This window comes from Onychomys torridus, chromosome 2, assembly GCF_903995425.1.
Source record: "Onychomys torridus chromosome 2, mOncTor1.1, whole genome shotgun sequence".
In the NCBI taxonomy this organism is placed as follows: Eukaryota; Metazoa; Chordata; class Mammalia; order Rodentia; family Cricetidae; genus Onychomys; species Onychomys torridus.
In genome coordinates this window covers 145,867,951-145,891,178 of record NC_050444.1, presented here as the reverse complement: position 1 = coordinate 145,891,178, position 23,228 = coordinate 145,867,951, and the positions used below count along the sequence as shown (strand labels likewise).

General features: G+C 42.7%; 1 protein-coding gene across 4 annotated transcripts in view; it reads left to right on the top strand.

The window, feature by feature from the left end:
* The window catches only part of Phactr4 (phosphatase and actin regulator 4), an 83,932-nt gene that overhangs the window by 17,139 nt on the left and 43,565 nt on the right, over positions 1–23,228 (top strand). For 2 of the 4 annotated variants that reach the window (XM_036179333.1, XM_036179330.1), the window contains exon 1: positions 15,908–16,143. The exons of the other annotated variants lie outside the window; for them this stretch is intronic. In XM_036179333.1, coding sequence (XP_036035226.1) covers positions 16,098–16,143 — 46 coding nt within the window. In that variant the 5' untranslated portion in view covers positions 15,908–16,097. Of the gene's footprint in view, positions 1–15,907; positions 16,144–23,228 lie in introns of those variants that run through there. 4 annotated transcript variants of the gene reach the window in all.

The window sequence follows — 23,228 nt, the reverse complement described above, 5'->3', positions numbered from 1 at the left end:
AGTACTGGGATTAAAGGCGTGTGCCACCACTGCCTGGCTTCCGTTTTTTAAAAAAAAATTATTTATTTTTTTATGTGCATTGGTGTTTTGCCTGCATGTATGTCTGTGTGAGGGTGTCAGATCTTGGAGTTACGCAGTTGTGAGCTGCCTTGTGGGTGCTGGGAATTGAACCCAGGTCCGGTGGAAGAGTAGTCAGTGCTCTTAACTGCTGAGGCATCTCTCCAGCCCCCACACTAAACTCCTTTTAAAAAATGAATTACAGCTGGGCCGTGGTGGCGCATGCCTGTAATCCCAGCACTCGGGAGGCAGAGGCAGGTGGATCTCTGTGAGTTCGAGGCCAGCCTGGGCTACAGAGCTAGTCCAGGACAGGCTCCAAAGCTACAGAGAAACCCTGTCTCGAAAAACAAAACAAAACAAACAAAAAAAAGAATTACTTCTAATTTCTTTCTTTTTCTATTTTTTTTTTCTTTTTTTCTTTTTGAAGCTGAGGATCGAATCCAGGGCCTTACCCTTGCTAGGCAAGCGCTCTACCACTGAGCTAAATCCCCAACCCCTCTTTTTCTATTCTTTATGGATTAATCCCAGTCTCCCTACAGAATATCAGAATTGAAAAATTATCAGTTGTTAAAATGTACTGAATTGTTGCAAATATTATGTTTATTAAAAAAATAAGGTGAAATGTAATCACCATGCATTATGTGTGCATGAAATTGAAGACAACAATGTTCTAAGATAGAAAAAAAGAGAGAAATGTACTGAATTGTAAGGGTTGGACATGTAGCTCAGTGGGTAGAGCACTTGCCTAACATGTATGAGGCCCTGGGTTTGATTCCCAGCACCCCATAACTGGGTGTGCTTTAATCCAGCACTTGGAAGGCAGAGTCAGGTGGGTCAGGAATTCCAGGGTCACCCTCAGCTATCTCCTGAGTTTCAGGCCAACCTAAGATACGTGAGACTCCTCCTCCCCGCCCCCACCCCCCAAACAAGCAAGCAAACAAATGAACAAACAACCCTGCTGAATTGTCACTGCTAAAGATTTGAGAGGTGGAGGATCTATATACTAGTTGCCTTCTCCAAATGTTTGGGTTTTGTTTGTTTTGTTTTGTTTTGTTTTTTTCAAGACAGGGTTTCTCTGTGTAGTTTTGGTGCCTGTCCTGGATCTTACTCTGTAGACCAGGCTGGCCTTGAACTCACAAAGATCCACCTGCCTCTGCCTACCAAGTGCTGGGACTAAAGGTGTGTGCTACCACCTCCCAGCTCCCTACATGTTTTAAACCACCTAATTTTTAAGTTTCTGCATCTAACAATTCCTGGAAAGATATGAATACTAATTGAAAATATCTTTTGGCAGTATGTTTGATGAAATAATTAATGAGATACAGTTTACTGATGTGAATTTTGAACCTAAAACTAGGTGGGGTGGTACACATCTATAACCTCAGCATTCAGAAAGTAAATTGGGAGAAGCAGAATGTGTAGCTTTCTTTGGTTATATAGTAAATTTACAAAGACTTTCTGGGTGTTATAGAAATAGGTTAATAATGTAATACTGTTTTTAAAAGTTATTTTATGTCTGGCCATGGTGGCACATGTCTTTAATCCCAGCACTTGGGAGGCAGAGGCAGGAGGATCTCCATGAGTTTGAAGCCAGCCTGGTCTACAGAATGAGTTCCAGGATATCCAGAAGTGTTAAACAGAGAAAACCTGTCTTGAAAAACAAAAAATAAAAACAAACAAACAAATATATATTATTTTAAGTGTATGAAGGTTTTTTTGGTTTTTGTTGTTTGTTTTTTTTCCGAGACAGAAACCTCTGTGTACTTTTGGTGCCTGTCCTGGATCTCACTCTGTAGATCTCACTCTGTAGATCTCACAGAGATCCGCCTGGCTCTGCCTTTTGACTACTGAGATTAAAGGTGTGCGTCACCATTGTCTTTTTTTTTTTTTTTCATTAAAGAATTGTATCATTTAGGAAATGTAACAAACCATTTGTTAGTGTAGTGAACAATTTATTTCCTAAACAAAATGGTCAATTTTACTTTATTTAGTATAGAAGACAGTAGACTAAGGCTATAGAATAAAGTGGAGTATCCTTGAGTGGACAATGGCCAAAGAGATTCTTGTATCTATTATGTCTAAATTTTTGTTTTTCTTGAGACAGGATCTCTGTGTAGCCCTGGCTATCCCAGAACTCATTCTGTAGACCAGGCTGCCCTCAAACTCACAGAGATATTTCTGCTTCTGCCTCCTGAGTGCTGGCATTAAAGGTCTGCTTTTACTATGTCTAAATTTGTAAGTACCTCTTCGGTTGCAGGAGTTTGGGTTTGTTGTTGATTTCGTTCCTCCATCTCAGTGGTTCTCACCCTTTCACAGGTGTCCTCCATATCATATATTCACATTATGATTCATAAAAGTAGCAAAATTGTTATGAAATAGCAATGAAAAAAATCTTTTTCTTTTTTTTTTTTTGAGACAGGGTTTCTCTGTAGCTTTGGAGCCTGTCCTGGACTAGCTCTGTAGACCAGGCTGTCCTCGAACTCACAGAGATCCACATGCCTCTGCCTCCCCAGTGCTGGGAATAAAGGTGTGTGTTACCACTGCCTGGCTCGAAAATAATCTTATGGTTGGGGGTCACCACAACATGAGGAACTGTATTAAAGGGTCACAGCATTAGGAAGGTTGAGAACCACGGCTCTATCTGGTCAAGAATATTTATTAAGTAGCCATGCTCCTGGCTAGTGAGTCTTGTTTCAGAGTTTATGGGAAATTTTTTTGTCTTGTTATCTTAACATTGGAAGCTAAAAGTGTGTCAACAGCACAGCCCTTCCCTCCTATTAAAAAGGAGGAGGAAGCATGAACTCTAATTAGTTGCAATCCTTCAGGCGTAGGAGATAAATTCCTTTAAGATTAAATGAGACTAAAAGTAATGTTACTTCATCTTTCTCTTGTAGTATGTGTCTGTCTTTTGTTCTCTCTCTCTCTTTCCTTTTTTCTCTTTGTTGTTTGATTTTGGTTTTGGTTTGGGACAAGGAATCTGAAGCTGACTTCAAACATACAGCTTCCTCCCTCCCCAGCCCCCTTTAGTCCCAGGACAGGGACTATAAAGGCTTTCTTGTAATTTGTCTGGAAATTTAATGTGGCATCTCTACAAATATATAATGAGTAGCTTCTGTTATTTTCTTCCCTGACAAGAGCATAAACTTAGGACAGGAATATTTTATTGTTAAATTCCACTACTCAGAAGTGAACATGGAATTCTTTTGTATATATTTCTTCTGGGAGATTTAATTTCTCTTTGTGAAATTAAATGTGGTGGCCACACAAGCCACATGTGGTCACAAATACCTAGAATACTGACCTCTGGAGGCAGAGGCAGAAGGATCAGAAATTCATGGATCTGCAAACGTGCCCTTGAGTCTACAACCACAGCCCTCTAGAAGAAGTCTTTAATCTTTTTTATTTTTTTATAAAGTTGACCCACAACTCTTTTTTTTTTTTTTTTTTTTTTTTAAGATTTTTTTATTTATTATGTATACAGAAGAGGGCGCCAGATCTCTTTACAGATGGTTGTGAACCACCATGTGGTTGCTGGGAATTGAACTCAGGACCTCTGGAAGAGCAGTCAGTGCTTTTAACCTCTGAGCCATCTCTCCAGCCCTTTAATCTTTTTTAAAAACTCAATTTATTTTCATTTCTTGTGTATAAGTGCTTGTCTGCATGTAAGTGCGTGCACCATGTGCATGCAATGTCCACAGAGGCTAGAAGAGTGTGTTGGATTCCCTTGAACTAGAGTGATGGATGATTGTGAACCACCATATGAATGATGGGAACTGAACCTGGGTCCTCTAGAAAAGCATCTTGTGCTTTTAACAACCGAGTCAGCTCTCTAGCCCCAATCTATTTGTTTTTGTTTTTGAGACAGAGTCTATTTACTGTAGCTTGGGCTAATCTAAAACTTTGTTTCTAAAAAAGAAAGCCATTGGGCGCCAGATGTAGTAGGTCTTATTAATAAGATCAAACCTGAGGCCAGTTATTGGGGTGAATGCTGGAAGATCAGAGAGACAGAACAAGCCACAGCTTCCTCACCTAGCCAGTTCCTCAGCTGGTCTTGTTTCCTCAGACTGCAAGCTTCTGAGTCCTCATCCAAATCGTTTTTTTCAGCTGAACTGAGCTGCTCAAAGCCTGAAAGCTTAACCAGCCAAATGCTTCAAGTTTCTGGTCCTCACGCCTTATATATCTTCCTCTTTCTGCCGTTACTCCCTGGGATTAAAGGCGTGTGTCTCCATGCTGGCTATGTCCTTGAACTCACAGAGATCCGCCTAGCTCTGCCTCTCAAGTGCTGGGATTAAAGGCGTGCACCACCACCATCCAGCTTCTGCTATGGCTTGCTCTGACCCATTTTCTAGCCACCATTTTTGGCTCTGTATCTAGTGGCTGTCTGTTCTCTGACCCCAGATAAATTTATTATGGTGCACAATATTTTGGGGAACACAGTACCACCACAGAAAGCTTAAAAACTGAGTCTAAAATAATAAGCTTTTAAGAATAACGTGTGCCTGTCCTGGCTCACACCTGTCATCCCAACATTCTGGAGATTGAGGCAGGAGGAGTGCCACTGGTCTGATGTCAGCTTGTAATAAATAACAAATTCCTATGCAGCCTGAGCTACAGATTGATTCTTCACCTCCAAACAAGATGGCTGGGAGGAGGGTGGATAGTGAATGGATGGGTGGATAGACAGATAGGTAGGGTTGGGGAATGGTTTAGTTGGTAAAGCATTCTTAGAACCTACTTGAAAATCCTGGTGGGTGGTGGTAGTGCATGCCTTTAATCCCAGCACTCTGGAGGCAGAGCCAGGCGGATCTCTGTGAGTTCGAGGCCAGTCTGGTCTACAAAGCGAGTTCCAGAAAGGTGCAAAGCTAGAGAAACCCTGTCTCAAAAAACAAAAAAAAAAAATAAAAAAACAAAAAAAAAAAAAATTGGGGGGTTGGGGATTTAGCTCAGTGGTAGAGCACTTGCCTAGCAAGTACAAGGACCTGGGTTCAATCCTCAGCTCCAAAAAAAAAAAAAAAAAAAAAAAAGAAAGAAAGAAAGAAAGAAAAGAAAATCCTGGGCCTAGTGGTACGTGTTTGTAATCCCAGTCTGGGGGAGCAGAGAGATCCCTGGAGACTCCCTGCCTGGTCAGTGTAGCCTAATTGATGAGTTAGTGAGAGACCCTGTTTCAAAGGAGATGAACAGTGTTCTGGATAATGTCCTTGGGTCTTACATGAATCTGCACAAACATGTGTCCATGCAGGCATGTGTACCTCCCTATCCACAAAGATACATACTAGTGATGAAAAATTACTACTAATAAGTAATGTATTAACTGTAAAATAAGAGTAAAACTTTTTTGTTTTGTTTTTGGAGGGTTTGTTTTGGTTTGGGGCTAAGGATTTGTTTTATATGTATAGCTGTTTTGTCTGTGTGTGTCTGTACACCACGTGCATGCCTGGTGATCTCAAAGGCCAGAAGGTGTCAGATGGCCCTGGATTGTTGTTACAGATGGTTGTTAGCTGCTGTAGGGGTGCTGGGAGTTGAATTCCAGTCCTCTGGAAGAGCAGCCAGTGCTCTTAACTCCTGAACTCTTTCTCCAGCCCTGACGAGACATTTTTTTTTTTTAGCTGAGGATCGAACCCAGGGCCTTGCGCTTGCTAGACAAGTGCTCTACCACTGAGCTAGATCCCCACCCCTGAGACATTCTTAAAAAGATGAATGGTTTGAGTTAGTACAGAACATACAAAGGCATGTGCCACAAGCTTCTGCTTATAATTTCACTATGCTTCCACAGTATGTGCTTTAATGTTGGGTAACAATGAAGGCTAGTTAGTAGTCTAACCTCAATCAAAAGCTAATGGGTTGACAGGATTTATTAGTTCTTCCAACAAATTTTAGAATAGGTTAGTGTTTCAGGGGACTAGGGATGACTCAGTGAGTAAGTGCTTGCTTGTGCAGAGTAAGGGCATGAATTTCACATTTCCAACACCATCTAAAAGCTGAGTACAGTGGCCTTTGTAATCCCAGTGCTGACCAGGTGGAGACAGGCTGATCTCCTGGGCTTGCTAGCCAGTCAGTACAGCTGAATCATTGAGTTCCAGCTTCAGTGAGAGACCTTGCCTCAAAAGATAGGTTGTAGAGTGACCTATGGCCTACACACATGTGTCCATGTGCACTTGGGTGCAGAATACACACGCAGAAAGAAAAGAAAATTTAAGATCTTAAGAGATTTGAGTTGGGGATTTAGCTCAGTGGTAGAGTGCTTGCCTAGCAAGTGCAAGGCCCTGGGTTCGATCCTCAGCTCCAAAACAGAAAGAAAGAGAGAGATTTGATTTTTTTTTTTTTTTTAAATTGAAACAGGGTTTCTTGGTATAGCTTTGGCTATTCTGGAACTCACTCTATAGACTAAGCTGGCCTCTGAACTCACAGAGATCCACCTGCCTCCCAAGTTCTGGAATTAAAGGTGTACACCACCATTGCCTGGCTAAAATTAACTTTTTATATAAATTAAAATAGTTATGAGGCTAGGGAGTTTGCTCAGTTGGCAAAAATTGAGTTCATCCCACCTGAATCCATGCAAAAAAGCCAGGTGTGACGGCTTGTGGTTGTAATCCAGGCCCTGGGGAGGTAGGGCCAGGCAGATGCATACAGGTATGTGGAGGCCAAGGCTAGATGCTGGTGCTCTGTCCAGCCAGCCTGGCTTCATTGGGGAGCTCCAGGTCTCAAAGTAAAGGTAGAGTGATAGCAGAGTGTACTCAGCATCTATCTCTGGCCTCCACAACCTGCATGCAGATGCACACACAGAGATCAGTTGCCATGAGCCTCTGTGAAAGCTAATTTATAATAGCATATAAACTCATGTAAACTAATTTATAATAACATGTAACCCACACATAGCAGGATAATCTCAATTATGCTATCTTTTTCATTCCTTTTTGAAACAACTGATCAGTGATTTTTTTTTTTTTTTTTTTTTTTTTTTTTTTTTTTTTTTTTTTTTTTTTTGGTTTTCGAGACAGAGTTTCTCTGTGTAGTTTTGGTGCCTGTCTTGGATCTTGCTCTGAAGAGCAGACTGGCCTTGAACTCACAGAGATCTGCCTAGCTTTGCCTCCCAAGTGCTGGGATTAAAGGCATGCGCCACCACTGCCTGGACTGGTCAGTGATTATTATGTGTTCAGAACTTCTAAGCATGTGCACATTTCAAAACTAAAATCCATCATAACCCAAGGGAGTCTGGTGTTGATTCTCTCCTTTTCCTGTGTGGGTCCTGGGGTTCAGAGTCCAATCATCAGGCTTTTGAAGCAAGCCCTTATATCCACTAAGCCATCTCACTGGTCCCCAAGTATTTCTTGAATGCTCTAGTGTGCTGTGTACTATGTTATTTTTTAAGTCTTATCAAGACAATTTCTACCTTTTTTTTTCCCCCAGAGCTGAGGACTGAACCCAGGGCCTTGCTCTTGCTAGGCAAGCACTCTACCACTGAGCTAAATCCCCAACTCCCCGCCCCCCCCCTTTTTTTTGGTTTCAAAAAATAAGATAGGGATTGATCTCAAGGAAAATACTCAGCATCTAGCCTTGGCCTCCACATACCTGTATGCACAGTGTCTCATACTACAGCCCAGGCTGCTCTAGAACAGACTGCAGTCTTCCTGCCTCAACCTGGTATTAGACAGGAGCCACCACTGCCAGCCACAGCTTCTGCTGTCAAGGAATACACAGTCTAACAAGAAATTGATGAATGAATAGATGATTAGCGCAAAGGTTGCATAGACTGTAGGTAGAGGTACATTCAAGATAACTGATTGCACAAGATGAGAGTGTCTAGTGCCGACTCAGGGATGAGATGGTTCAAGGAATTCAGCTTGAGGAAGTCAGAAGTGAACTGGATATTGAAGAGTGGCAGTTGGTCAGATTTAGGAAGGAAAGGTGGAGAGAACAGTGTATGGCTGGGTGAGTTAGACCAGGGAGAACAGGTGTCATAGTTTAGGAGCTCCAAAGGTCAACAGGACTAAAGATGAGGGAGATGTGGGAGAGAATAGGTACAAGGTCAGAGCCTCTGGCCTTGAACACTTGATTCTCATACGTCAGCCTCCCAAGTGACTGGATTATAGGCATGTGCTACCAGGACTGCATATATTCTAAGGGTCACTGTGACCTATGTTGAAAATAAATGAAAAGCTGGCTGTGGTAGCACATGTCTGTAATCCCAAGACTTTTAAGGCAAGAGAATACAGAGTGTCTTGGGAAAATTATCAAATAAATTAGGAAGGGACATTGAGCTGACATAGCTCAATGGGACAGCATTTGCCTAGCATACACACAGCACAGAAAAGATACCATTGTAGCCAGGCATGGTGTTACACATTTGTAATCTCAGTTCTTAGGAGGCTGAGGCAGGGGGATTGAAAGCTCAGAGCCTTCCTGGCCTCAGCCTCCCAAGAGAGGGACAGAACTAAAGACAGGTATGAAATTATTGTCCAAATATATGTGTTGAATTCTAAAGTTGAGCTTCACAGAATTTATAGTAAGTTTTTCTTAAAAGAAAAAGAAAATTTGAACCAAGTCAATAAACCCCCAAACTTAGGGGCTAGGGTTGTGGCTCAGCTGGTAGAGTGTTTACCTAGTTTACCTAGTGCACTCACAGCCGTTGGATCTAGTCTCACACCGTACAGATTAAGCACATGAAGGTCAATCTCAGCTACTCAGGGAGTTTCAGACAGCCTGGGGTACATGAGACTATGACTTGAAGAAGAAAAAAGGAACACCCAGCCCATTGTCTTTTTCCTCTCTTCACATTGCTGAAAACCAACACAACAAAACAAATTGAGTTTTAGGAGTAATTACTCTCCTTGTGACCAAATGCCGGACAAAGAAGCACTTCAAGGGAGGAGGATTGTTTTTGCTGACATTTAATGTCAACACGGGGTCTGCCATGGGGAGCTGGGCTGGAGAAGGCAGAGAAAGAAGCAAGGGGTGAGGTGGCTGCAGGGCCGCATGGCATGGCAGCCAGGAGGCAGCTTTCTCTCCACTCATTTGTTTTTGAGGTGATGTGGCCCTGGTTGGCTTGGAGCTCCCTATGTAGACCAGGCTGGCCTCAGACTCAGAGATCTGCCTGCCTCTGTCTGCCCAGTGCTGGGATTAAAGGCCTGGGTCACCACTGCCTGGTTTTATTTCTTTATTATGTGAGTGTGTGTCTGTGGCCTGAGAAGAGAGCTTGTTGGAGTCTGTTCTCTTCTACCATGTGGAGCCTGGGCATTGAAAGCAGGTTTTAGGTTTAGCAGCAAGCTCCTTTACCTGCTGAGCCATCTCAGCTGTCCACTTTCTACTTTTTATTCAGTCCAGACACCAGCCCATGGGAGGGTACTGTTCATATGTAGGGTGAGTCTTCTCTCCTAAGGGAAATCTTTGTAAAATTTATTTATTTATTAATTTAGTGTATTGTGCCAATGCATGCCACAACATCCTGTGGAGGTCAGGGGACAACTTTGTGGAGTAGGTTCTTTTTTCTACGCCTTTATGTGGACTCCAGGGGTCAAATTCAGGTCTCCAGGCTTGCATGGCAAAGCCATTTTGCCAGCCTTAGTTAAAACTTTCTGGAAATACTCTTCTAAGTATAGCCTGAGGTGGGTTTTCATGGTGATTCTCTGTCCAGTCAAGTTCGTAGTGAAGAATTATCATATGGCTCTTTCTTAGATTTTATGTAGGCAGTGCTCTTAGAGTTCTTAGTGCCTAAGCCAGGGAACAGGGAATATAAGTGTAGTGTTTAATGGTTAACAGATCTTGTTTATCTTATATTTATTCATTCATTCATTTATGTATTTATTTAGAGACAGAGTCTCACGGATCTTGTTTATCGCTTGTTTGCTTATTCATCTATTTATTCATTCATTCATCTGTTTGTTTGTTTGTTTATTTATTTATTTAGAGGCAGAGTCTCACTCTGGCTTACACTAGCTTCACATTCAAGGCAGCCCTCTTGCCTCAGCTTCCCAAGTGCTAGGATTTCCAGGCCTTTGTCACCACCTGTGGTGGGATCAGGTTTCTTTTAAGGCTTCTTTCTTCACAAGAAGAAATAGTTTTTAGGTTGAAATGACAGTTACCAAGCTTGTTTCTTGGGAGGTTCTGTTTTTTGGGATGCGTATTTATCTAAAGTACTTGTAAAGCTTTTCAGAAAAGGCAGCGTAGGATTGCACAACTGCATTAGCATAGACAGATAAGCATAGGTGGGAGTTGAGGGAGCTTTCCTCTGATCTCACTGGACTGTTTCCTAAGGCGTGAATACATTTGGCTCTGCTTTTAAACTGAAGTTAGAAGCAAAGGTGCATGTAATGCAAAACGGAATTTTTTTTTTTTTTTTTAAGCTGATTGAACCCAGGGCCTTGTGCTTGCTAGGCAAGCGCTCTACCACTGAGCTAAATCCCCAACTCCAGAATTTTCTCTTTGATTTTAAAAGTTCTATGAAAAGCCTGGGTGGTGGTGGTGGCTCACACCTTCAATCCCAGCACTCCGGAGGCAGCGGCAGGAGGCCAGCCTGCTCCACAAAGTGTTCCAGGACAGCCAGAGCTATTATACAGAGAAACCCTATCTTGAAAAACAAAACAAAAAGTTCTCTGAAAAAAATAATTATTCACACCCCCCCATGCTCCCTGTGGTGTTAAAAAATTGAAGATTTTGAAGGGAGGGCTATTGTATACATGAAAACAGCAAAGTGCATTCCTGGCTGGAGAGAGTTTGATAGAAACATTTTACAAGTCATCCTTAGTTATTTTGCAGGAATTACTATTGACTCACAGTGACACCAGGTGCTCATTACTCAGACTTTTTATTTAGGAGAGGATAAAGGCTGGATTCTTCTGCTTATGAGCCGGAAAGGAATGCCCCTTAACCTGAATCCTTGCTAGAAGTACCTGAATAACTTTCAGGTGCCATGGCTATCCTCAGACAGTTACTGTATTCCCATAGCTTTGTGACTGAGGGCTGATTCTGCCCAGATCCTGTTTGTTTTACTTAGAGACGGTTACCGCCAGCTAAGCTGTAGAGTTAGGAAAGCGAGAGGAGGAAGATGGAACAGCAGTGCTTCGTGGTCATCGCTTTGCGTCACCAGCAGTGACGCTACTCACTAGGAACCAGTCAGCACATTTCCAGCCTTGCCGTGGCCTCCTGCGTGTCTGTCCGCCTGTTCCCACATGTTATTGATGCCTTGGTTCCTTGATAGAGCTCAGTTGGCTTGTCCATGTGGTTCTATAAGCGCTCTTCTTCATTAGAAGACTTAGGCTTTTTGATCTCCTTTATTGTAACTATTAAAAAACTACATTCTACTCATGAAAAAATAATACGGTAGAAAGAAAGTGTTGACCAGTGAAGATTATTAATAATACAATTCACTTAATCTTTTTGCCTTATTTGGCAAACACTGACTTAGATTCATTATAGAAAGTACACTGTGGCTACTGCCCTGCCAACATTTCCTGGAACCTATTTTTTTCCCCTAGCAGAATATTGAATTAGTTAAATCATTGGTTTAACAGGAAGAGACTTTGACAGTAATTTTTATCACTTATGTAGTAGTTCATGGTGATTTTTTTTGTCTGTATATATGGTGTATGGATGAATATATGTTTTCTTGTGTGTGTGAGGATCCACTTGCATGTATGTATGTGTAGGTACAGATGCAAACTCAAATGCATATGGAGGCACTGTTGGACATTGTATGTCTTCCTCTCTCAATCTCCATCTTGTGTGTGATGTGTATAGTGTACGCATGCAGGTACCAGAGGGAGATATCAGGTATATTCATCTGTTCTTATCCATCTATTTTATTGTTGGTTTTTTGTTTTGTTTTGTTTTGTTTTTTTATTTGTTTCTTTTTGTTTTTTTGAGACAGGGTTTCTCTGTGTAGCCCTTGCTGTCCAGGAATTTGCTTTGCAGATTAGGCTGGCCTCGAACTCAGAGGTCTGCCTGCCTCTGCTTCCCCAGTGCTGAGATTAAAGGCATGTGCCACCATGCCCCAGCTTGTTGCTCTCCATCTTATTGTTTGAGACATAGTCTTCTACTGAACCTGAAGGTCCCCATGGCTACGCTGGCCAGTGAGCTGTAGGTATTTCTCTTGACTTAATCCTCACACAACTTTGTGAGTAATTATCTCCATTCACAGGTATATCCTCATTCTTTTTTTCTGATTTAATCATGAAACAAAGTGATCCCTAATTCCTGACTAATGTCACATGAAGGACTTGGCAGTCTATTCTTTTACTTATTCTTTATAATCCTGTGCAAAAAGAGACAGAGAGAGAGAGAGAGACAGACAGACAGACAGATACATGGATTTTTGCATATATATATATTTCCTCTACCCCCAGATAGGGCCTTTTTTTTTGAGACGGGGTCTTACTATGTAGCTCTGGCAGTCCTGGAACGTACTTTGTATATCAGGATGGCTTCAAACTTGCAGAAATTTGCCTGCTCCACCTCTTGAGTGCTGAAATTCAAGGTATACACCATCATGCCTGATTAGGAGGAAATTTTCAAAATATATTATGAACATAACATTTTTTTCCCCACAAAAGTGAGAGTTTCTTAACAATTCTCATGATCATTGGAATAATGGAATCAGCTATAGTCTGCCATTTTATTCTGTCCTCCATTGCACTGATGGCCTTATTCCAGTTAAGACAGGGTCTTGCTGTACAACACTAGCTGCCTTTAACTTGTCATTCCTCTTACTCAACATCCTGAATGCTGAGGTTGCAGGCATGTATGTTGGTTGTCTTTTACTTCTAGGTTCCATAAGCAAAGCTTCAGATTAATTTTGTTTCTTGCTGGGGCTGTAGCTCAATGCTTGTCTAGCATGCATGAGGCATGCTCATAGCGGGGAGGTTCAGGTTGCTAAAGACTTATTGCATGTACACTGTACACCAGGATACTTTCATCAAGGATAAATACATAATGGTCCTGATCATGAGGAGCTTTTAGACTACCAGGGAAGTGTGAAGATTATTGTAGTTCAGGGTGTTGTATACACCAAAACCACTGCTTAGTCCAGTGGTTCTCAACCTGTGAGTCTTGACCCCTTTTGGTGGGGGGGGAGTTGAACGACCTATTCACAGGGGTCACTTAAGACCATCAGAAAACACAGGTGTTTACAATTCATAACAGTTACAGTTATAACGTAGCAATGAAAATAATATGGTTGGGGGTGTCACCACAATATAAGGAACTGTATTTTTTTTTTAAAGATTTATTTATTTATTATGTATACAGCATGTATGACTGCAGGCCAGAAGAGGGCACCAGATCTCATTACAGGTGGTTGTGAGCCACCATGTGGTTGCTGGGAATTGAACTCAGGACCTTTGGAAGAGCAATCAGTGCTCTTAACCTCTGAGCCATCTCTCCAGCCCAAGGGACTATATTAAAGGGTCACACACAGCATTAGAAAGGTTGAGAACTACCGGTCTGGTCCATTCTCTTTGTTTAATTGTTTGAGTTTTTGGTTTTTTGTTTTTTTTTCCCCCCAGGGCCTTGCACTTGCTAGGCAAGCGCTCTAACACTGAGCTAAATCCTCAACTCCAATTGTTTGAGTTTTTTGAGATAGTTTTACCATGTAGCTTAGGTTAGCCTGGAACTTAAATCTGCCTCTAACTCCCAAGTGCTGGTTTGTACCACAGTGAGGCAGATGGTCAGGTCTTTGTCTTTCCAATGGTGTCTCTTGATACTTGTTCCTTTTCTCACCTCTATCACACCTCTGGCTTCCTCTAGTCTGTCTGTCTGTCTCTCTCTCTCTCTCTCTCTCTCTCTCTCACACACACACACACACACACACACACACACACACACACACACACCCTATGTATTTGCATGTTGTCTATGTGCTCTTTATATTCTGTTATAGCTCCAGTTACTCTAAACACTTAGGGAAAACCTTTCTTTTGGTGCCAACACAGTGCTAGACACACCATCAGTGTTCAGTGAATCTTTCCTAGAGCTCTGTTTATGTGGTTAAGGAAAGGCTTTGGTGAAGGAAGCAAATTTGAGCCTGTTCTTAAAGGGTCGGGGTAGATCATCCCTACCTGGATCAAGAAATTCCAGCTAAAGGAACCTTTTTTTTTTTTTTTTTTGTTCTTCAAGACAGGGTTTCTCTGTGTAGTTTTGGTACCTGTCCTTGGTCTCGCTCTGTAGACCAGGCTGGCCTCGAACTCACAGAGATCCACCTGGCTTTGCCTCCCGTATGCGGGGATTAAAGGCGTGCGCCACCACCTGGCTAAAGGAGCAATTTACACAAATGAAAAACAGTGCAGAGTCCGCACCAGTGAGTAGGAAGACCTTCTAACACAGGTGTGAGATAGTCACTGACATATGCCATTACCACAGGTGTCCCAAGCCTAGCCGCCGGACTGTGTTATTATATTATATTGCCTGAGCATTGTTTTTCCCCTTGTACTTATGCCTCAGCATTTTGGTCATTTTTCTTGTTGTCACTGTGATTTTCTGTTGTTTGTTTCTCAATCAGAACTGATAATAAGGACTGGGAGGCGGCTTGGTGCTTGCTGTGTGCGAGCATGATGACCCCCAGCATCGTGCACAGAGACTATTGAAGCTATTGAGACAGATCAGTATCAACCAGCCTCTGGTTCCGCATGAGCCTCTGCATACGTGCACACATTTACACCATAGACATACACACACCAAAGTTGATAATAGGGGTTAGGGGACCAGTAAGATGGCTCGGCAGGTAAAGGTGCTTGCCACCAAGCCTCATAACCTGAGTTCCATCTCCAAGATCTATGTGGTGAATGAAAAGTGTCTTTTCTGACATCTACAGGTTTGTGCATGTTGTGTGTGCCACACAGACACACACACACACACAGACACACACACAAATAAATGTCATAAAAATGTTTTAAAATAGGGACTGGGAATGTAGTTCAGTTGCTGGACTAGTGCCTAGGATACACAAAAGCCCTGACTCCATCTCAGCATCGCACAACCAAGTATAGTAATAGAGGCCTGTAATGCCAGCCTAAATCCCAGGGAACTGGAGGCAGGAGGTCAGCAGTTCAAGGCTATGTAGTCCAGCTTGAGGGTAGCCTAGACTACATGAAACTGTCTCAGAAAGGTGGGGAGGGGAGGGTAAATAATCATACATTTTTACTTCAGAGATTCCCAAGAATTTAGGATGCATATTATTTTTTTAGATTTTTTTTTTTTATGTATGTTTTGCCTGCATATATGTATGTGGACTGTATGCCTGGTGCCCACAGAGGTTAGAAGAGAGTGTTAGATCCCCTGGAACTGGAGTTGTGAGCTGCCCTGTATGTATTAGGAATGGAACCCAGGTTCTCTATAAGAGCAACAAATACTCTTAACTGCTGAACCATCTCTTTAGCCCCAATACACACACACACACACACACACACACACACACACACACACAAACACACAAACACACAGGTGTTTTACAATGTGGGTGGATGGGGAGGTAACAAATAATCAGTCCATATACAACACAGAAATTCTAGAATAACTGGATGCTTTGCAAGTAAGCAGATATCTAAATTATGTCTTTGAAATGGACTTCTACCCACATTAGACTGTTATCCGACCCCCACTGATGGTGTGGGATGCTTTTTTGTGATTAAATGTATAGGGTCTCTGTTGTACTTTGGGGCAGGCTCCCTGTCTTCTGTGGCTTTGAATCTAGAGGCTTCCAACCAAGCTCAAAGTCAGGGAAAGGAGGTGTGGGCTTTTTGGGCTGTGCCACTGGCAGCCAGAACGTGGTTGGCTGTCTCCTCCCCTTCCGCACTGGAGCTCTCTACACTGCACTCTGGAATGACAGGCATTCCTGTGTGAAGAAAGCCGGCGGCGTGAAGACATTTGTGAGAGCCACAAGTACCCGGTGACCGGGATACAGGAAAACAGAAACTCCAGATCTCATACTGTTTCCTGGCATTTGGCGGTGAAACAGGATTGCTGGTCCCTTGTGTGGATTTGTCTTTTAAGAGAAGTTTGCTTTTGTCCGAGATAGTTTGCTGTCGTGGGATACATCTAAGACAACTATAATCATGGGGCAAGCTGATGTCTCCAGACCGGTTAATCCAGATGCAGTTGGTGAGTAATAGAAGGCAGGAAAGTAGAAGTCTTGGCATAATCGAGGCAGGTGTACAGCTGAAGTTAGTATCTCTTAGGAACTGGAATGCAAGACTTTGGCATGTTTATGAAAGTTTGGAAGAAATGAATGAAAACTTTAAAGTTGTTTCCACTCTGTTAAATTTGTTTACCTCTCACAATCTTGTTTACTTGTTCTCTGTGTTTTAGATTATATTGCTAAGAAGTTGCCTACTTGTTAATTCCAAGTCTTAGAAGAAAATAAAAGTTACAGGAGCTGTTACATAGAGGTTAGAGGCCTTTTACTGATGTTTTGTAGGTTCAGGCAATTGTTAAGTGTATGATCTAGAAATAAAACTGCCGAATTATAAAAACAAGACCATTTTAATATTGAGTTTGAGTTTTAGACTTGTTGTATCTTTTCCAAGTCTGTCCTGGGCTCTCTCCGTTGTACCAATGTTCGCTCCTCAGAAGACATTGTGCTGTATGAACTTCTGAAATGTTACTGTCTGGGGGGGGGGGGGCTAGCTCACACTGGACAGGCTGGGAATTGTGAGTGTAGCTCAGAGTTCAAGTGTGAAGTGATGAGTTTGACCATCGTCTTGTTGAGCACATTCTCCTACCTTTGTAGAGTTTGATGATAATAATTGGGGGAAATGATTTTAAAAAGAGGATTGGAAAAAGTCGAGTAGGAGAGTGTATCTAGGTTATTTCTGGACAGTGTGCTATTTAGGAAAGAAGTATATAGGCTAACTAGTTTAGAAAGCATCAGGAAGCCTCTTTAATCTGTTTTTTGTTTTGTTTTGTATTTTGTTTTTCTCTCTGCTAAGAAATAAAAAATCTAAGCTTGACCTGGTGCACACCTTTAATCCCAGTGTCAAGGAGGCAGAGGCAGATGGATCTCTGCTTTTAGGCTCACCTGGTCTACACAGTGAGTTCCTAGGCTAGCCAAGGCTTCATAGTGAGACCCCGTCTCAAAAATAGAAACAAAGACAAAACAGAATCCCAATAAGACGAAATAAAAAGTGGTGGGGACTAAAGAAAGCGTTCAGGTTTGGGAAGCTGGTGATGCCTCAGATGTGTCTCATAACTTGTTGCAGTTTAGTTTCTGATTTCCCAGGGAAGGTGTTTGTCAGGTTTTCCTGACACTGAGCATATGGATGACAAAGTACTTACCCAGTCACAGACTTGAGGACTCCAGGTGGTTGGTCTGGCTGCTTGCTTTACTTTGACCACTAGGCTGAGTATCAGTTCAGTACTTTTTAAAAGAGTGAAATGGGGGGCTGGAGCAATGGCTCAGAGGTTAAGAGCATTGGCAGCTCTTCCAGAGGTCCTGAGTTCAATTCCCAGAACCCACATAGGGCTTACAGCCATCTATAATGGGATCTGATACCTCTTCTGGTGTGCAGGTGTATATTCAGATAGAGCACTACATACATAAAATAAATAAATCTTAAAAAATTATTTAAAAAAAAAAAGAGTGAAATGCTTTCTAGAAAAGGTATACAGAAAAATATAAGAAGCCCTCTAGGACCACTTTGCAGTTTGGGAAAGTAAGTTAAAACATAGAGATGGGGTGGGGTACATGTTAGTAACCCCAGTACTTGGAGGCAGAAGCCAGATGATCAGGAGCTCAAGAATCATCCTGGGCCAAGTAGCAAGTTTTAGGCCAGTCTAGGATTTAGGAGCCCCTGTCTCTCACACACAGAAACTTAATTAAATAAGTTTTAAAAGTCAAAAACCAGGGGGCTGGAGAGATGGCTCAGAGGTTAAGAGTACCAACTGCTCTTCCAGAGGTCCTGAGTTCAATTCCCAGCAACCACATGGTGGCCCACAACCATCTGTAATGAGATCTGGCACCCTCTTCTGTATACATAGTAAATAAAAAATAAAGAAATCTTCTTTTTTTTTTTTTTTTTGGTTTTTTGAGACAGGGTTTCTCTGTGTAGCTTTGGAGCCTGTCCTGGAACTCACTCTGTTCTTGTGGGGTTTTTTTTGTTTTTTTTTTGTTTTCCTCTTTCCAGAGCTGAGGACAGAACCCAGGGCCTTGCACTTGCTAGGCGAGTGCTCTACCACTGAGCTAAATCCCCAACCTTCTGGAACTCACTCTGTAGCCCAGGCTGGCCTCGAACTCACCGAGATCCACCTGGCTCTGCCTCCCGAGTGCTCTCGAAAAACAAAGCAAACAAACAGAAAAAAAAACTTGGGTGTGGCATACACCTGTAATCCCTACATTCAGATGGAGGCAGAAGAATCAGGTCAAAGTTATTCTTAGATACATATTGAATGCCAGGCTTTCCTGGTTTGCCTAGAACACTGTCTCAGGAACAAGAAGTCAGTTTTGCCACTAATAACTGTAACAAAAATTTTTTAGGAGACTAGAGGTGTAGTTTAGTTTAAAGTACTTTCTAGCATGCATGAAACCCTGGATTGGATTTGATCCCAATCATGCCAAAAAAATTTTAATTACACACAACAATAATAATAAAGAAAATGTTTTAATTAAAATTTTTTAGTCAGGTAGTGGAGGCACATGCCTTTAATCCCGGCAGAGGCAGGCAGATCTCTGAGTTTGAGACTAGCTTGGTCTACCATTTGAGCTCTAGTCTCGAAAACTAAACACAAATTTAAATCTTACTTGTATGGTGTTTTGTCTGTACACCGCTTAGGTTTGCTGTCTGTCCACTGAGGCCAGTAGAGGGCATTGGGTCTTCTGAATCTGGAGCTGCAGGTGGGTGGGAACGGGAGTCAGGCTTAGGTCCTCTGGAAAGTACAGTGGTGCTCTACACCACTGAGCTGCAGCTGGAGACCTCTCCAGTCCCCGCCAAGCCCTGTTAGTCCACTAACAGCCCACTTATAAAATAAACACACAGACGCTTATATTATTTAAACTGCTTGGCCATTAGCTCAGGCCTACCATTGTCTAGCTCTTACTCTTATATTTAGCCCATTTCTATTAAACTATACTTTGCCACATGGCTCGTGGCTTACTGGCACCTTACATCTTCCTTGTCCTGGCAGCTGCTGGCAGGTCTCTCATCCCCAGCCTTCACTTCCCACAATTCTCCTCCTCCTTGTCCTGCCTACCCTGTCCTTCCTGCCTGGCTATTGGCCAATCAGCACTTTATTTATTTTAACCAATCAGAGCAACACATTTGACATACAGAACATCCCACAGCACTGAGCCATCTCTCCAGCTCTAAGGTACTAATTTTTTAGGAAGTGTTTCAGTAGGCAGCTGTTTAGAAGGTCGCACTAGGTGCTTTAGAAGACTAAATATATTAAGATATGTAGTTCAGCCGGGCGGTGGTGGCACATGCCTTTAATCCCAGCACTCGGGAGGCAGACCAGGTGGATCTCTGTGAGTAGCCTGGGCTATCAAGTGAGTTCTAGGAAAAGGCGCAAAGCTACACAGAGAAACCCTGTCTCGGAAAACCACAACAACAACAGCAAAAAAAGATATAGTTCGGTGTTTTAGATTTATTATACACTTAAGTCTGTTCAGTCTTTTTATTTTCTTTAAAAAAGAAACTGTGTGTGTGTGTGTTGTGTGTGTGTGTGCACACGCGTGCACGTGCTATGTGGTGTAGGTAGTATAGGTGGTATTGTGTATGTGGTGTGTGTGGTGGTGTGTGTGTGTACATGTGTACATTCATGAATGCATGCATATGGAGGCCCAAGGGAGATGTTGATGACCTTCTCAGGCACTCTTTGCTCTTCATTATCTTTTTGTTGTTCTGTTTTACATTTTTATTTTTTAGTTATTATGTGTGTGCTTATATATGTGTGGGGACATGTGTATACCAGAGCGCTTTTGTGGAAGTCAGAGCACAACCCACCAGAATCTGTTCTCTGCTTCTACCCTGGTAGGACCTAGGAATCAAACTCAGGCCTTCTGGTTTGGTGACTGTAGTCTTTATCTGCTGAGCCATTTTCAATATGGGCCCACTCCACTCCACCCCAATGTCTTTCTTTCTTTCTTTTTTTTCCTTTTTTAAGAAAAGGTTTCATGCTGAGGTCTTGGTGATGCATACTTTTAAACCCAGTACTCGGGAGGCAGAGGGAGGCAGATCTCTGTGAGTTCCAGGCCATAGGATCTACATAGTGTTGGAGGCCAGCCAGAGGTACACAGTAACACCATGGTGGTTTGTGTAGCAGGAATCTTAAATGGTCTTATTAATAAAATCAAACTCAGAGCCAGGTATTGGGGTGAATGCTGGAAGATCAGAGAGACAGAACAAGCCACAGCTTCCTACCTTGCCATTTCCTCAGCTGATCTGTTTCCTCAGAAAGCCTCTGAGTCCTCATCCAGAATGGCTCTCAGCTGAACTCTTGCTAGAAGCCTGAAAGCTTAACCAGCCAAATGCTTCTAGTTCTGGTCTTCACGCCTTATATATCTTTCACTTTCTGCCATCACTTCCTGGGATTAAAGGCGTGAGTCACCATGCTTGGCTGTATCCTTGAACAGGTGGATCTCTGCCCCTGGAGTGCTAGGATTAAAGGCATGAGTGACACCATTTTCTGTCCTCTGTATCTAGTGGCTGTCTGTTCTCTGACCCCAGGTAAATATATTAGGGTGCACAATATTTTGGGGAACACAATACCACCACAGGTTTGAATTTGAATGGCCCCCATAGACTCGTGTTTGCTTAGCCTATAGGGAGTGGCACTATTGGGAGGTGTGGCCTTGTTGGAATAGGTGTGGCTTTGTTGGAGGAAGTGTGTCACTAGGGATATGCTTTGAGAGCTCTCTGAAGCTCAAGCCAGGCCTGGTGAGTCCCAGTCTCTTTCTGCTGTCTTCAGATCTGGAAGTAGAACTCTCAGCTACCTCTCCAGCATCATGTCTGCCTGTGTGCCACCATGCTTCCTACTATAATGACAATGGACTAAACCTCTGAACTGTAAGCCAGCCCCAATTAAGAGTTACCATCGGGTTGGAGAGATGGCTCAGAGGTTAAGAGCACTGGCTGCTCTTCCAGAGGTCCTGAGTTCAATTCCCAGCAACCACATGGTGACTCACAACCGTCTGTAATGAGATCTGGTGCCCTCTTCTGGCCTGCAGGGATACCCACAGGCAGAACACTGTATACATAATTTAAAAAAAAAAAAAAAAAAGAGTTACCATGGTCATGATGTCTCTTCTTAGCAATAGAAACCCTAACTAAGACAGACACCTTGTCTCAAAACAAAAGCCAAAAGCCAAAAGACAAGGTCTCACTTTACAGCCCTGGCTTGTTTGGAAATCCATATGTAGACCAGGCTGGCCTCAGACTCAGAGATCTGCCTGCCTCTGCCTCCCAAATGCTGAGATCAAAGGTGGACACCACCATACTGGTCCCCCCCCCCTTTAATAAAAACACATTTAAAAATGTTAGTTTGTTTGTGTGTGTGTCTGTGTGTATGTGTATGATGTGTGAATGCAATGCATGCATGCCACATTGCATGTGTGGAGGTCAGAGGACAACTTTCAGGAGTCGGTTCTTTTGCGCTATGGGTTCTGGGAATTGAACTCAGTTTATCATAGCTGTGTGACAAATGCTTTTACACTATGAGCAACCTCACTGGCCCCTCTATCTTGTTTTTGAGACAAGATCCCTTCCTGAACCTGGATAGAGTATGTGACTAATGGGCTCCAGGGTCCTATTGACTCCATCCCTACCCTCTCAGTGCTGGGTTACAGACCCAAGTTACTGTGCTGCCTTTTACATGGGTGCTGGGGATCCAAAGCCAAGGCCCCATGGTCCGAAGTCAGGCATCATTATCTACAAAGTAGGCATGTCATGTGTCTGAGCTGGGCCTTGGACTAGGTTAAGCAAGCACTCAGCTGAACCCGAGGCTGCCTCCTTCTTGCCGCTGTTGTGGCTGGAAATACATTTTTCCTGAGGCAGAGGCAGAGGTTTCTGTATTTCAAAGTGCAGAGACCTTATCTGTCTCTCCCTCTGTGGAGTGCTTTCTAATCCCCATGGTCAAGGCTGTTGGAGAGCTCCAGAAGTTGTAGGCCTTCTCTGCACAAAGGCTGCTTTGTTCATTAGTGAAACATTTTGCTTTCTATAATTTTGTTGCAGTTTTCTAAAACTATTCCTTAAATCCAACAATAAGCCTCTTTTAAAGAACAAAAAAAGTGTTAAGTACTGAGCAAAGTATCATAAAGTATGCTATTTACAAAGTTCTAAAAGCTGAGGTAGGAAGATCATATTAAGTTTCAGGTCAGCCAGGCCTAGGGAGTAAGACCTTGTCTTTTAAATAAATAAATGAATGAATGAATGAATGAATACAGAAAAACAACGAGGGCTAAAAACATTGATCAGATGGTAAAGGTACTTTTTGCCCAAGACTGATGATCTGAGTTTGATCCTGGAACCCACTGGTAGGAGAGAGCAAGCCAGCAGTAGTGGCACACACCTTTAATCCCAGAGCTCAGGAGGTAGAAATAGGCCAATCTCTGTGAGTTTGAGGCCAGCCTAGTCTACAAAGTGAGTTCCAGGACAGCCAGGGCTACACAGAGAAACCCTGTATCCCCCCCCAAAAAAAAGAGAGAACAAACTCCTTCAAGTTGTCCTCTGACCACCACACATATGAGCCCAGCATATGCATGCATACATACACTATATGAGCCCCAGCATATGCATGCATACATACACTATATGAGCCCCAGCATATGCATGCATGCATACACTATATGAGCCCCAGCATATGCATGCATACATACACTATATGAGCCCCAGCATATGCATGCATACATACACTATATGAGCCCCAGCATATGCATGCATACATACACTATATGAGCCCCAGCATATGCATGCATACATACACTATATGAGCCCCAGCATATGCATGCATACATACACTATATGAGCCCCAGCATATGCATGCATGCATACACTATATGAGCCCCAGCATATGCATGCATGCATACACTATATGAGCCCCAGCATATGCATGCATGCATACATTATATGAGCCCCAGCATATGCATGCATGCATACACTATATGAGCCCCAGCATTTGCATGCATGCATACACTATATGAGCCCCAGCATATGCATGCATGCATACACTATATGAGCCCCAGCATATGCATGCAT